At 43.1% G+C, this 16,314-nt stretch overlaps 1 protein-coding gene across 1 annotated transcript in view; it reads right to left on the bottom strand.

Annotated features, from left to right (window-relative positions):
- Window positions 1–4,558: 4,558 nt before the first annotated feature.
- The window catches only part of LHFPL3 (LHFPL tetraspan subfamily member 3), a 592,105-nt gene continuing 580,349 nt past the window's right edge, over window positions 4,559–16,314 (bottom strand). Inside the window, exon 4 of the mRNA XM_043872148.1 lies at window positions 4,559–4,700. Coding sequence (XP_043728083.1) covers window positions 4,687–4,700 — 14 coding nt within the window. The 3' untranslated portion in view covers window positions 4,559–4,686. The remainder of the gene's footprint in view (window positions 4,701–16,314) is intronic.

The raw sequence follows: 16,314 nt of genomic DNA, 5'->3' as shown, positions 1-16,314 counted from the left end.
ATATGTGGTTATGACCAATTTTCACAAACATAAAATTAGCTTAGATCTTGTCATGGTAATTAGACCAAGCCCTCACTTCCCAGAGATACCTGTCACATTGCTCATCTCAGTACAACAGGCAAATAAGCATCTAAGCAGTAAGAAAGTCAGATTCTGAATTTCTAGCAGCCCTAAGCAGGCAGGAATCCTGGGTTCCATGTCAATCTGACTTACAGTCAAAAGAAATCTCAAGGGGTGTTTAGTAGAAAGGCACTTATGATCACATGAAGAGCCTGTTGAACAGTTCTGTCCGGCCGGCCAGGTGGCGAATTTCCTGGAGCCCAGCTATACCCTTTAAGATGTGTTTCTTGGGAAATTAGCTCTCTTACCTCTTGTAATTCTCTTCCCAAGGAGAAATCAGTAAATGTGAAATAGGTATTTTATGTCTATGTCCTGACTGAATAAGAGGAGGACACAGAGGGTGTAAAATCAAACGTGTACAGTATCAGAGCCAGACCCCAGGACCAAAGATCCAGAGCATGCTGCCCCACAATGCTGTGCATCTGGCAGGTTCCAAGAAGGAAATGCCGAGAACTGGAGTCAGTGCTCTGAAATGGTGAGAACAGCTAGCTATTCAAAACAAAGGAAACACTCATTATTAGCCAGCTCTCAATCGCCTGTCTCTAAGGCCTGTGGAATGATTTTCCATTCTCAGAGTCTGAGAATTATAAAATGTGGCTTAAAAAGAAATGAGTTCTTAAACATAAGAGTTTAAGGATCCTTTGGCCAGTTCATGAGGCTAATCAGGACCCATGTTTGTGACAAAGCTCCCTGTAGAGGTTACAGAAGGCTGGTCCATTGGAAAAAGGTACTGGCCAGATGAGCAAACTTGAGCTTGAAGGGAAAGAATGACTGAGTTTACATAACAGCAATGACCAAAGTGAGAGTGAAAGGGGAGGAGGGTGGAGCATGTCCCTGACCACAGCTCATTCCAAGCATGGCCTGGAAGTCAAATCCTCTCAATAAAGAACTCCAATAACGCCTAAGCTTTGTGCAAAAGTTTCAGAGACAGAAGATCATGGCTATTCCCTCTCTTTCATGCAAATTTATACAAAGCTCAAGTTATTTTCATAGGCCTTTGGAAAATGCCAGCTTGCCTTCCCTGATAGCCCATGCTTGGTCAGAGGAATTAAGAAAACAAATCACTCAGCTTAACTAGTCAATTAAGCTGGCAGACAAATACACATTCTAAAAGGAATCTAAACAAGGAAAAATTTGGAACATGGTCATTACTTTATAAACTGCCTTACACTTTTTATAATCCCTTGTGATTTCTTCTCTCCCCATCTGCATTTTAATCTTGAAGGTGGGGGATATGTATTTTCCTTCTGTGCTGGCATTCACTGTGCCCGGCACACATGGGACAGGGAACTCTATCACTTTAGGCTGGTGGTTTGAAGCCAAGAACCCACACTCAGGCAGGCAATGGTGACACAAGGCAGAAGAAGCAAAATTTTTGACAAATTAAGCAAATCAATTTGTGACTAATCAATAGTTAGTTGTAGCATCTTGAAACCCATTCCAAGACCCAAAGTGTTTTAGAAATTAATCCCATGAAAGGTGTTGCACATTTTAGTGAACTGAAAGCAAAATCACAGTTTTACACGGAATATATATTTTAATAAATCATGTGTGTAATCCCTTGAAACAGTCTAGAAAATTTTCTTTTTCTTGGGTGGGTGCAAACGTGTTAAATGAAGTTGAAATACAAGGAAAGAAAATGCAAAGGTCCTGTGTTGAAGAAGAGTTTTCTCATTCTGGGAAGGAAAAAAAAAAAAAAAAAACAACCCAAAACGTCATGCTGCTTTCTGAAGTGCTGCAGCCAAAGAAAATAATGCAGATACAAGCTGGACTAACCAAAAAATGGGCAAAAGATCTAAATAGATATTTCTTCAAAGAAGACATACAGATGGCCAAGACGCACATGAAAAGATGCTCAACATCATCACTAATTATCAGAGAAGTGCAAATCTAAACTTACAATAAAGTACCACCTCACACTGTCAGAATGGCTACCATTAAAAAAATACACAAGCAATATATGCTGGAGAGGGTGTGGAGAAAAGGGGACCCTCCTACACTGTTGGTGGGAATGTAAATTGGACAGTCGTTAATTTAAGAAACCTGCATACTGCTAATAACAGTATGCAGGTTTCTTAAAAACCTAAAAATGGGGACTTCCCTGGTGCTCCAGTGGTTAAGAATCTGCCTTGCAATGTAGGGGACATGATTTCCATCCCTAGTCAGGGAACTAAGATCCACATGCCAAAGGGCAGTTGAGCCTGGGCACTGCAAGTCCAGACCCTGAGCCACAACCGCAGAGCCCGTGCGCCACAAGCGGAGAGAAGGCCGCACCGGAATGACATCCTGAGAGGCGCAACGGAGACCCAACACAACCAAGTAAGTAAATAAACGTTAAAAAATAAAAACCATTAAGAGTCAAAGGAAAAAGCAAAGCTCGGGAATGTTAAAACAAACAAACAAACAAAACCTAAAACTACCATGTGATCCAGCAATCCCACTCCTGGGCATATATGAGGCGAAAGCCGTAATTCAAAAAGATACAGGCACCCGATGTTCACTGCAGCACTATTTACAATAGCCAGGACATGGAACCTACCTAAACGCCCATTACAGAGGAATGGTAAAGAAGATGTGGTCCATGTATATGGTGGGATATTACTCAGTCATAAGAAAGAACAAAAGAATGCCATTTGCAGCAACACGGATGGACCTGGAAGTCGTCATAGTGAGTGAAGTAAGTCAGACAGAGAAAGACAAATATCATATGATATTGCTTGTATGTGGAATCTAAAAAAACTGGTACAAATGAACCTATTTACAAAACAGAAATAGAGTCACAGATGTAGAAAACAAATTTATGGTTACCAAGGGGGAAAATGGGGGCGGGGAAGAGGGATTAAATTGGGAGACTAGGATTGACATATACACACTATTATATATAAAATAAATTACTAATAAGAACCTACTGTGAGCACAGGGAAATTTACTCAATACTCTGTAATGACCTATATGGGAAAAGAGTCTAAAAAAGATTGGATATATGTATATTACAACCAATTCACTCTGCAGGTACAGCAAAAGCTAACACAACATTGTAAATCAGCTATATTTCAATAAAAATTAATTTAAAAAATAAAATTAAAAAGAGTGAATATGTGTATAACTGATTCACTTTCTTGTACAGTAGAAACTAATACAACATTGTAAATCAACTATATTCCAATAAAAATTAATTTTAAAAACTTAGAAAGTACAAATTGGGGGATGGAAATACTGACCTTATGAAATTTAATGTTTTAGTTGCCCCTCCCCCGACATGTGGCCACCACTAATGGCCATTTCCAAGTTAGTGGTTCTCATCTAGGATGCTTGAGATAGTTACTAGGAGGTTATTAAAAAGTCAGATGCCGGGGCTCAACTTAGACCTACTGAATCTGGGGCAAGATTTCTGATATTGAATATTTTTAAAAGCTCAACAGGTCATGGTATTATAGCTGGGTCTGTGGGTTGTACTTTGAAGATACACTGAAGTAGACTGCTGTTATGGACTGTTTCCCTTCCATATGGCTATGCTGAAGCCCTAACTCCTGTGATGATATTTGGAAATGAAATCTCTAGGAGATCATTAGTTTAAGGTGGCAGCATTGAGACTGGGGCCCTCATGATGGGATTAGAGAAGAGACACCCAGGCTGTCATGCTTTCTCTCCATGTGAGGACACAGCCAGAAGGCTGCTATTTTTGAGCAAGGAAGAAGGCAATCATCAGGAACTGAATCTGCTGACACCTTGATCTTGGACTTTCAGCCTCCACAACAGTGAGAAATAAATGTTGTTTAAGCCACCCCATCTATGGTATTTTGCTGTGGTAACCCTAGCTGACAAAGATAAGCATGAAGTAGATACATGGAGTTTCCCCTGCTCTGTAATGCTGGAAAAGCTGCAGTCATATCATAACACAGAGTTTTCCAAATAGTTTGAGGTCATATTTTCTATACACATTCAAATTTATATTATGCTAGGCCTTGGAACACTCATATGTAAATGCTGAGTCAAGCATGTAAGTCATGGTTGGGTGGGAATGGATTCGGTAAAGATAAATGTTTTTGAAACTGTTCTAGACAGTCTATTCCTTTTTGTAATACTTAGCATGTTTTTTGTCCTATATTTCATTTGTGTACAGGCTTTCTTTGCCACTAGACCATAAACTAGATTCAAAGAGGCAGTACCTTTACCTCTTTGTGGATTGGCATGACCAATCCACATCTGCAGCCTCACAGTTTAACTGAGTACCTGACACACAGTAAGTGTTCAATTAATATTGAATGAAATGCTTGTTCAGTGAATTATACTTTCAAACATTTTGAAGGACAGTTTTCTGCTCAAAAAAAAAAGCAATAACAACATCAACAACACTTCATTACTGGACATTTTCAGACACAAAACCATAAAATAAGCTCCTATACACTTATCATCCTGCTTAAAACATTACCAACCTATGACCTATCATGTTTCAACTATATCCTTCCACTCCATGTACCCCCAGATTCCACAACATACACAATTACTTTAACAAAAACCCCACACCTTACCTCATTTCATCCATTTTCTTCAGCATCTATCTCTTTAGGATAAAGACCCTTAAAACAAAAGAAAACAGGACAAAATATAATTACAATAACACTATCAAGCTTGAAAAGATTAACTATAATTTTAATACCATAAAATATCCAGTTAGTATTCAAATTTTTCCAGTTGTATCATAAATAATATTTTTGTTTTGGTCTGTCTGAATCAGGACCCAATGCCCCCAAGGCGAATTTACCTCTTGATCTGTCTTTCAAGTTTTTTAACCACCAAATTTCCCTTCTTTTTCTCTTCTTGCAACTTTTTCTTTGTGTTGTGAAAAAGCCAGTTTATTTGTCCTGTAGACATGTCCACGTTCTGGACTTTCCTGATTATATTTTTCTGACATCATGTTCCCCTAATGTGTTCCCTAATCCTGCAAACTGGTAGGTAGAATGATATCTATCTAGAAGGTTGATAAAATTCAGGCCCCACCACCTGCCTGAAAACTGCTTTTCTTGGTAGGGGTTGAGGACAAAAAGGCTTCTCTTTTGGTTACTATTGTTGCATAACAAATATATCACTTAGCTCATAAGCTTAAATAACTACATTTTTTAAACTAATTTATTTTTAATTGGAGGATAATTGCTTTACAATATTGTGTTGCTTTCTGCCATATATCAACACGAATCAGCTATAGATACACATATGTCCCCTCACTCTTTTTTTTTTGTCCCCTCACTCTTGAACCTCTCTCCCACCTCCCACCCCATCGTACCTCTTAACTTTTAAATTTTGCTCATGATGTTTGGGGTCAGGAATTTGGAAAGGAAAACAGGGTCAGTTTACCTTTGCTTCAAGGTGTCTAGGGGCTTAGCTCAGGCTAAAAACTATACACATACCCCAATACCAATATTACCACTGCACATGGAATATAGTTTTAAATTTCTTTATAGTCTGTTATGGGCTAAACTGTGTGCCTCCAAATTTATATGCTGAAATACCTCAGAAAGTGACAATATCTGGAGATAGGGTCTTCAAAGGGGTAATTAAGGTTGAATTCATTAGGGTGGGTCCTAATCCTATGACTGGTGGTGTTATAAGAAGAGGAGATTAAGACAGAGACTGCACAGAAGACTGTGTGAAGACTCAGGGAGAAAATAGCCATCTACATGCCAAGAAGAGGAGCCTCAGAAGAAACCAATCCTGCTGACCCCTTGATCTTGGACTTCTAGCTTTTAGAACTGTGAGGTAGGAAACTTCTGTTGTGTAAGCCACCCAGCCTGCAGTATTTTTTCATAGCAGCCCTGGCAAACTAAGACATAGTTCCTTTTATCTTTAGGATCTATCACAGTAGGGATAGAGTTAGCTTACTATATTATAAAGTTATTAGAAATAACTCCTTTCTGTATAGTTGCCACTAATTCAATACACAGATTCATTTGCTCTCAATCTTTAGGAATTTCTTTTTTTAACCCATCTTGTAAAATTTTGCTTTATAGTATTTAAAACATAGACATGGTTCCAAAGTCAACCCTACAAACTAGAGAACATTGAGAGAAGTCAAGTCTTCTGTGTAATTTTCTCCTCTTCACTCGACCCCCTTCTCCTTGAAGATAACCAGTTTTCCTAGTGTTTGGTTTATATTCCATACATATAAGTAGCTGTATTTCCCTTCTTCAGATAATACTAGTATACTCGACACGCTGTTGCACATCTTGTTTTTTTCATTTAACAATATATTCCAGAGATCATGTGAATATACAGAGCCGCTTCTTTTTACAGCTGCACAGTACTCCATTTGCATAGATTCCTTTCTAGATGGACATGGGTGTTGTTTTCAGTCTTGTGCTATTACATAAAGTAGCTTCTTTGGCTGCCTGAGACTTTAGGATAAAATCTGATTAACTCTGCCAACATCCTATGTCCACCCCTGTCTCAAACTGACTTACTGCTAGTTTACCCTGATTGCTAAAATATTCCATCTTTCATTCTTTCTTACCTTATTTGGCATAGGAAATCCTTAGCATGAATAACTCAAAATTCTATATTCAAAATAATACTCACTGGGTGTCTGAAGGAAAAAAGCAGCAATTTCTAGTTCTGTGGGTTACTTACTATTTAGCAACTTAGTCTCCTCGCCCTCCCTCCCTCCTTTCTGCCCTAAGCAAGACCAAAGTCAGGGATTGTAGGAATGCTTCTGGTTCAGCATTCCTTACATCTAGATGAGGAGTCAGACCACATCTCAGGTACCATCTCCCCATTGCTGATGTGGGGAACAATCTGCCAGTTCACTTACTTATTCGGTAAATATTTAATGAATGAGTGCTATGTGTCACACATCATGCTAGGTGCTAAAGACAAAGTAGTGAACCAGACGACCTCATTATCTATTTTCCTGGAGCTCAGACAGTGGTCCTTAGGTTCTGTGACTGGCTCAAGCCATTTTGGTCCACACAAAAAACAGCACTTAGTTATCCTTCCCAAGGAGCTCACAGCTTCAAGAATATCGTCATCTTCCCAAGGTTAACACCAGACTGAGACTTTCTGCTCTTTGTATGAAAGTGATGGCATGCTCAGTCATTTCAGTCATGTCTGAGCTTTGCAACCCCATGGACTGTAGCCCACCAGGCTCCTCCATCCATGGGATTCTCCAAGCAAGAATACTGGAGTGGGTTGCCATTCCCTTCTCCAGGGGATCTTTCCGACCCAGGTTTCCCACATTACAGGCAGATTCTTTACCATTTGAGCCACAAGGGAAGCCCAGAAAGTGATGGGAAAAGGCCCAAAAGGTTTGGCAGTACTTTCAAGGCTTCGCTCTCAGGTGGCCAGATTGTAGATCCAATGGGAGCAAATGCTCTAATTTTAATGGATAGCAGTAAGGCTTTCCTTTACATGCCTCTTCTAAATCAATCATGTCTCAGTCTTAATTTCACATTTATTTTGCTCTGGACTCCCAAATTCTTTTTATAAGAGCAACAATCATCATTCATTGAATATTAAATATGCTCCAGGCATCGTGCTAAGTCTTTTCCACTTAAATCATGTAGTTACCTCCAATTATAAGGTAGGTACTATTATTATTGGGTTTCCCAGGTGGCTCAGTGGTAAAGAATTCACCTGCCAATGCAGGAGATGTGGGTTCAATCCCTGGGTTAGGAAGATCCCCTGGAGAAGGAAAAGGATACCCACTCCAGTATTCCTGCCTGGGAAATCCCATGGACAGAGGAGCCTGGCAGGCTGCAGTCCATAGGGTTTCTAAAGAGTCGGACGTGATGAGATTAAACAACAGCACTGTTATGAGGCGCACACTGAAGTTTAGAGATGTTAAATAACATGCCAAGGTCACACATCTAATAAGGGCAGACACAATTAGAGAAATCAGACTGGGGCAGGTAAGGCAGTCTCTACTATGACTAATTGGCTATAACTAGAAAAACAATAGTAACAGCTAAGTTTTATTGAGCTCTTACTATTGTACCAAGTACTAAGTGTTTATGCATATTTATGGGGCTTCTAGGGTGGAAAAAAAATTCTTCCTCACCCCTGATATTTCCTTCCACAGGGCAGAAGCACTTCTGGCGTAAAATTTCTGACCTCTCCTTTTTCCTTGACTCACTCCTCCCGAGGAGCAGGGAGGGACAGGAGGCCACAAAAGGAGAGGAGAAGCAGTTTCTCTGTGGTGAGTATGTGGGTAGGAAGCCTCTCTCTTCTTTCTCTCTGCAGTAGGTCTCCTCCAGAACCCCTGTTGGTTCTCTTCTCCCCTAATGCCTGGTTTTCAGGGACAGTTCACAACTGGGCGGCCTGCCCCAGCTAAGTGGAACCTTGCCTAATTCTGGGGTTCACTTACCCACACATATAAACCACTGACTTCAATATAAAACCTATGAGAGTAAAGTTGATATTTTGATTCCATTTATTTGACTTGTTCATGTCCATTTCTTAATTACTCAGAGCTTTGTAATGGATGAGGGCTGTCCTTTATTATATCCTCTTGAAACCCCAACATTGTCAACCCATTTAATTCTAGTAAGACTTCCATTAGAAAAGTACTCTTATCCTCTCAGATGAGGAAACGAAGCAATCCTCATTTGGCCTCTCCCTTGAAGGATAAATATTTGCTCTCAGTTAAGGATCAGAAGAAACTAAAGCACGTGAGAAAGTCTGCAAACTGTTAAAGCTATACAAACAGAAGGCCATAGAGCGGTGGTTCTGGCTCTGACGCTGGCAGTGGGACTCGGATTGGTTAACTTTCCTGCTTCCCGTTCCTTTATCAGTAAAGCGAGGGTTACGAGAGGCTGCCGGTTGCAGCTTGGTCCTGCTCTACCGTTCAGACTGTGAATCAATGGTGACTCGCCACTGACTGTTTCCCCTGGCTTCCTTTGCGTCATCGTGGACTCTTGGATGCTGACTTTTCCTTTGATGGAGCTGGGCCCAGTCTCTGGGGTACACTAGGTGCTTGAGATTCACCCTCCGTAACCGGCTCTGCCTTCTGAGGTTTGCTGCTTGGTTGCCTTTGGTTGCGCGGCAACATAACACACGCCCACACTTCCGGTCCTGAGAGCCGGATCTGCTGTCGTCGGGCTGTCGTTGAAGGGGCTTCCCCCACCCTGCTGCATTTCCTTGCTTCCTCACAAGGGCCAGATGATGGCGAGAGAGACTCCCTAGTCATTCCTAGGAAGTTGTGGGGACTGAAAAACATGCACATATACATCAGGTCAGCATTAGGAAGAAAAACCTCAAGAGATCCAGGCTTAAAGCCTGGTTTGGGGCAGTGAGTTCTGCCGTTGCAAAAGCCTGTCCTTTCAATGGCACCGTGAAATCTCGTTGAGTCACCAGGTTCTGGGGGGATGGAGGCCATATGGCAGGCCTACACTGTGTTTCATCTGATTCCGAAACTCTGGTGGTTTAACACCGGAAGACAGCAAAATAGCAAAGAACAGGAAGTGGAAAAAACATTTTGCCTAGTGGAAACTACCTCTCCTTCACCTGCATTCCTCCAAAACAGCAGTCAAATTAGCACAGATACCTCCTTTTGGCGGCGGGTGGGTGGGGGGAGGGGGGAGGGGCATCCCCAGATGGTGCCTCCCCAGAAAGGACTTTGTTGATGAATTTGATACTCCAGTTCTTCAGAGGAGTTCTAAAGGCTTAATTAGAGGAACCTGAGGTTGTGTCTCCCTGCTTCCATAACAAGATAGCTCACTCTTGCATTTTTTGAAAAAAGAAATTGCAGTGGGGTTGGGGCAAGAATAGAGCCAGAGCCAAGTTCTAAACCAGGAAAAGGAAATGTTTACATGCTGGGAAGTATTGGGACTACTCCATAGGGAGGAGCAGAGATGTGTTTGGTTTGACCAAGGGGAACACAGGAATAAGACAAGCACAGGTTTTGAAAGTGCAAAAGGGTGGGGACATCAGTGTGTACCAGAGGAAAAAGAACAGGCAGTCAGGATAAGAAAGACTCCTCTGTCCTTCTGAACTTTGCCCTCATAGGACCTGTCCCCACCCACCACCAGCAGACACTTCCTCACTTAGGTGGGGGAGGGAGGCTGTGACCCTCTGTGGCATTGTTCCCAGGATGAAAAATATGGGTGTTGGCAACCATATCAAAGGCCTGGAATTGTTCAGAAATCTTTACACCTCTGATCACCAGACTGCAGAGCCCAAGGGCCATTCAAGGCCTGTGGAAACTTTGGAACAATAGACTTGGCCCCCTGCCTATCTGTTTCCCTGGCTTTCTGACAGACGTATTGGGCTCTAGACCAATCACCAACTTACCGATCTTCAAGCTGGTTCTCACTAGTTAAAGTCTATGCTGAAGCCAACAGCAGTTAGAGACGGAGCGCTGAGGTTAGTGCACTCCACTCTTCTGGGACTGAAACTAGCCTGACTGAGTGAGGTACTCACCTCAGTACACAATTTAAGGGAGTGCCAAGAAACTCAATGAACAAGATAAATAATATTTAATATAATTAAAATGTATTCTGATATTTTGTTCATCATGGACTATTTTGCATTAGTTCTGATTTTCTAAAATGATTAATATGAATATTATTAATCTTAAAATTACTGAGGTTTTTGGTGCCCCCTTAAATTTTATACCTTGTGGGGAGTACCTTAATCATCTCACCCTAGACTTCAGTCCTGATGAGAAATGATTCACAAAGGGTCAAAAATAGGAGATGTGGAAAAGCTCTGTGAAGACTAATCAGGAGGTGAGGATCCTTCAGAAGGTGTGGAAAGTGTGGCCCTGATGTCCCAGGCCTGGATACTGAAGTTGGGTGAAGATATGAGAAAAGTCAGCCTTGTTACAGAGAATTCTGCCAGGGAATACAGCTGGAAAGTTCTCTCCCAGGGCTTTGTCCAGTCCACCTGAAACCGTTCACAGGGAGGCTGGGGCAAGTGTTAGCAGCAGGTTGTTGCCTACTTGTATCATCTGAGAAGGATTGAAAAAGTTCCTTTTCCCCAAGGTCACAACGGGTACACCATAGTAGAGTGGTCGGTCCTTTGGCTCGTGAAGTTGTTTTGGTTTGAAAGAAACTGCTGTTGTTATGTTTAAAAATAACTGGACTATATAATGATCTTTTACTTTTATCTAGTTTGTTTCACTTTTTTCTATTTCATATTCAGTGCTCCCATTTCATTTCATTTCATTTATGTTTTCCAACTTCTCCATCTCTCTCTTTTTTTTATGTTCTTTCTGAAGCCTTCATCAAGCATAGTAGAAAAGCTTTTCTATACATATACATACATAATAAATATATATATTTTAGAAAACTTAGGAATTTTTGCCTAACTAAAAAATTTATGACATTTTGATTCTACTTGTTTGACTTAGTATGAATAGAATGCTAGATTTCTAATTTTAAAAAGATATGCAACAACCAACAAAGGTTTACTGTATCATGCAGGGAACTATAGTCATTATCTTGTAATAACCTGTAATGCAAAATAATATCAAAAATAATATATGCGTATATGTATAACCAAGTCACTTTGTTGTGCACCTGAAACATTGTAAGTCAACTACACTTCAATAAAGTATATATATATATTAAGAAAAAAAAAAGAACCTGCCCTTATAATACAACAATCTCTGTGGCAAACAATTATTGGTAGAGATCTCAGCAAAGACAGACTTACTCATTCATTCATTCATTCAACAAACATTTATTAAGCACCACAAACCAGACTAGAGTAGGATCTACCCTGCTCAATATAATAGAAAGTGACAGATAGGAATGTGAACTGAGTATACCAAGGTCAGGTTCAAGGGAAGGGCAGGATGGCAGAAGGACCCCTCATTCAGTTCAGATCTCCTTCTATCTGGGACTATGGTATGTAAGGAAGAGGAGGACTCAGCGAAGGCGCCTGCCTGGGATTACAGAAAGGGACAGAGAGAACTCTCAAAACACCCTCATCCATCTCTCAGATTTGTTTCTGGGCTTTGCAGGACTAAAGTGAAGTGAAGTCGCTCAGTCGTGTCCAACTCTTTGCGACCCCATGGACTGTAGCCCACCAGGCTCCTCCATTCATGGGATTCTCCAGGCAAGAATACTGGAGTGGGTTGCCATTTCCTTCTCCAGGGGATCTTCCCGACCCAGGGATCAAACCCGGGTCTCCTGCATTGCAGGCAGATGCTTTAACCTCTGAGCCACCAGGGAAGCCCTAAGCATGACCTTAATTCGCAGAGGTCTTGCTCACAACTCCAGGGGGTACCATTCTCCTAGAATATAGTGGCATTGGGCAGGATGGAGGGTTCTGTCTTGGCACAGTGAAGACAGTCTCTGAGAGGGAGCTGAGTTTGCCCCCAAAGTTATGTCACTGAGCATCTGTGGGCCTGTGCACCAGAAATCCTGACCTTTGGGGGGGGGGGGGCGGTGGTCAGTGGAGGGGAAGAAGAGGAGCCTAGATGGGTCCCACCCCTTGGATTTCTTCCCAGGGCTGACCTGACACTGTGAGAGTTTGTTCAGCTTTGTGGCCCTGGCCTAGCTTCTTGGGTGAGAAAGGGGCTGTGACCCTAGTTAGGCAGCCTCCCTGGGAGACAGAAGCCATTCCACTGGTGCTCTCTAGCATGTGCTTCCCAGGGGAGGTGGCCTGGGACCTAGTCACTGGTCAGGAAGCCTGGGAAATGACAGGAGAGGGGATGACAGGAATGTTTTAGGTCCCTGAAACCTCTCTCTCTTTTTAAACAATTAACCAACAAACACGTTTGCAGTGCTTTTATACACACCTTCCTGTTCCCTTTTCATGACAACTCTGTTATGAGAGGTTCTATTATTTTATTCCTGTTTTCCAGCTGCGGAAATTGAGTCCCACGAGGTGACATAACGTCCAGATAAGACAGTGAGTAAATGGAAAAGTTGGGATTGAATGTTACATTGATGCTTCTTTCCCTGTGTCACTCAGGTCCTGTGACCCAAATGCTCCTAGACCTCAGACCAGAACCTTGGGTCACCCTTTCCTCCTCACACACGCCCCACGGTGGTGAGTGTTTCTACCTAAGAAAGGTGCTCCATCTGCTCATTTTCCCTCTCTCCCTGCCACTGTCCTAGTTCAAGCCATACTCATCATTCTGCTACCACTCCTGTAGTCCCTTGGTTTTTGTTTTTTTTCCCGTCTTCTTGCTGGCTGTGTGTCTTTGAGCAGGTTTCTCAACCCCTCAGGGCCTTAAAAGGGATCTGAGACTAGCACCACCATGGGGCTGTGCTAAAGATTAGGCAGATGCTTTGTTTACAGGGGTTCCTTCCAAGAGAATTGTAAACGTGAGACCCACGTGTAATTTATACACTTCTCTAGTCACCATATTTAAAAAGGCAAAAAGGAAATAAGTGAAATTAACTTTAGTAATATAATCTATTTAACACCACATATATACACAGTATCCATTTTAAAGGGGCATCCCTGGTGGCTCAGATGGTAAAAAAAATCTGCCTGCAACGCTGCAGACCTGGGTTTGATCCCTGAGTTGGGAAGATCGCTTGGAGAAGAGAATGGCAGCCCACTCTAGTATTCTTGCCTGGGAAATTCCATGGACAAAGGAGCCTGGTGGGCTACAGTTCATAGGATTGCAAAGAGTCACACACCACTGAGCAACTAACACTTTGACTTTAGTATTTTATTTATTTATTTTTTCTTTTTTTTTCAATTATTTTTATTAGTTGGAGGCTAATTACTTCGCAACATTGCAGTGGGTTTTGTCATACATTGACATGAATCAGCCATGGAGTTACATGTATTCCCCATCCTGATCCCCCCTCCCACCTCCCCCACCACCCGATTCCCCTGGGTCCTCCCAGTGCACCTGGCCCGAGCACCTGTCTCATGCATCCCACCTGGGCCGGTGGTCTGTTTCACCATAGATAATATACATGCTGTTCTCTTGAAACATCCCACCCTCGCCTTCTCCCACAGAGTCGAAAAGTCTGTTCTGTACATCTGTGTCTCTTTTTCTGTTTTGCATATAGGGTTATCATTACCATCTTTCTAAATTCCATATATATGTGTTAGTATGCTGTAATGATCTTTATCTTTCTGGCTTACTTTAGTATTTTAAAATATTAACATTTATATTCATTTATTTCATACTAAGTCTTCCAAGTCCAGTATGTATTTCACTCTAACTGTGTGTCCCAGTTTGAAGGACTAGTCCCATTTCCAGTGTCCAGTAACCACTTGTGGCCAGTGGCCTCTGCCCTGGGCAGTATAGGCTTCGCGTGCTCAGAGCAAGGGTCTGGTGTGCGCTCTGCCAGTGGCCTGTGGCCGTATACAGTGTCTCAGCTGTTCCACGGCCCTGGGCCCCAGGCACATGCTTCCTCCTGAGATCATGGCTTCTGCTCTTGCTGCCTTCACCACGGGAGGTTATGGGGCTGACTCCAGGGGGCAGAAGTTCTGTCGTGTTTCCTGCCAGCTGCCAGCCTGAATGTGAGGCCCAACACTCCTTAGTTTTCTTGTCTGCTCATGGGAAGCCCTTCCACTCACCGAACCTAATTATATCCAATCAATCTTTAAACAATGAGCATGTCTGGTGGGGCTCCCCCGGGTGGGAGAGCATATTTTGAGTAAGGAGGGTTCAGGAAATTCCCCTTCGAGTCAGGAGAAGAGGCCTGTCCACATCCCTGGCCCCATGATGTGGAGGAGGGAGGTGCCAGAATCCACAGTGGAAGGTGGTGATTAGGAAGCGGTTTCCGGGCAGAGCACCGAGCCTCTGCAGAGTTTAGGCTGTCCTTCCATTTCTTTCATTTTAAAAGAGTTTGCCTAGAAGCACCTGGAGCCTGGAAGGATACTCTGCCCTTCAGTGGGTTTCCTGCTCCCATCCCCAGTGCTGTCTGCCTCTGCCCAAGTACAGAAGCAGAGCACTCTCTATAGAGAGTGCTCTCTCTTTAGAGAGCAGAGCTCTTTAGAGAGCTGGGTCCAGCAGGCCAACTGCTGGCCCTCAGCCCCGGCTCAGCTTCTGCCAGGGGCTACTCATGCTGGGGGGTCCACTGCTCTCCTGCCCAGAGCAGCTCCATGGCTTGGCTTTGCCTTCTTCCTGTTGCTCAGGAACTCAGCTGTGGCCATTTGCTGGGGCTGCCCTGGCAAAGCACCACAAACTGGGTGGTTTATCTTAAAAGAAAGTCACTATCTCCCAATTTGGAGACAGAATCTGACAGAGGTCAGAAATCAGGGTGTGGGCAGGCTGGGTTCCTCCTCTGAGCTGTGAGGGGAGGACCTGTCTGAGGCCTCTGTCTCAGCTCCCGGTGGCCTCTGGAGTTCCTTGGCTCATAGGTGATGTCCTTCCGGTGTGTCTATGCTTGTCTTCCTCAGGGTCCATATATCTTTTTACAAGGAGCCCAGTCAAGCTGGATTGGGATCCACTCTAATGACCTCATTTAGCTTGTTTATCTTGGTAAACACCCTATCCAAACAAAGTCACTTTCTGTGGTACTAAGAGTTAAGATTAAATGTGTGAATTTTGGCGGACGGACGCAATCCACTTTATAACACCAGCCTAAGCTCTTCTGGAAGAGAAGAGGGAACATGGGAACCAAGGAGGTGTCTGAGCCTCTGAGCTCTCCAGGGCCAGTGACCGTGTCTTTAAGCCTGTGGTGTATCCCACAGAGCTACCAGGATAATTACCCATAACCACCAAACCAGTTCACAGACACTCAGAATTGCCTGGTGCTGCAGCCAATACAATGGCCAACAAAACTCTGCCCCTGCCCTTTAGGAAATGTAATCCAATAGGAGAGATAACCAAGTAATAAAATACAGGGCAGAGAAAGGTATGGAGAATAAAGCCATAGAAGTGGGAATACTTTCTTTTTGCGTTGAGAGATAAGTGAAAGATTCATGGAGAATCGCTTGGATGAGACAAGCTTGGCAGATCCTTTGAAGGCAGAGATGAGACCAGCTGGGCACGCCTGGGGTGGAATTCCAGGGAAAGGTGGGCATTCCAGGGAGGACTGGGTTGCATGGACGTGAGTGGAAGCAGCTGGGTGGGAGAACAGGACAAAGCCTGGTCGTGGTGGGCTTTTCTTGCCAGGCCAGGGGGGCCCACGGGGGTGTTTTGTAGCAGGAGCACCACATAAAGCAAATCACTCCTTAGGGATATACATCGGGTCTGTGAGAATGGGCTAGGAGGGCTTAAGGTGGTGGAGGAGGGAAAGGGAGGGCTTGCAGGAGTCTGGGGAAAGGACTGAGTTAGGGCAG

Source organism: Cervus elaphus, chromosome 18 (assembly GCF_910594005.1).
Source record: "Cervus elaphus chromosome 18, mCerEla1.1, whole genome shotgun sequence".
Taxonomy (NCBI): domain Eukaryota; kingdom Metazoa; phylum Chordata; class Mammalia; order Artiodactyla; family Cervidae; genus Cervus; species Cervus elaphus.
Note: the sequence above shows the minus strand (reverse complement) of the source record. Positions and strands in the feature narration are given on the sequence as shown.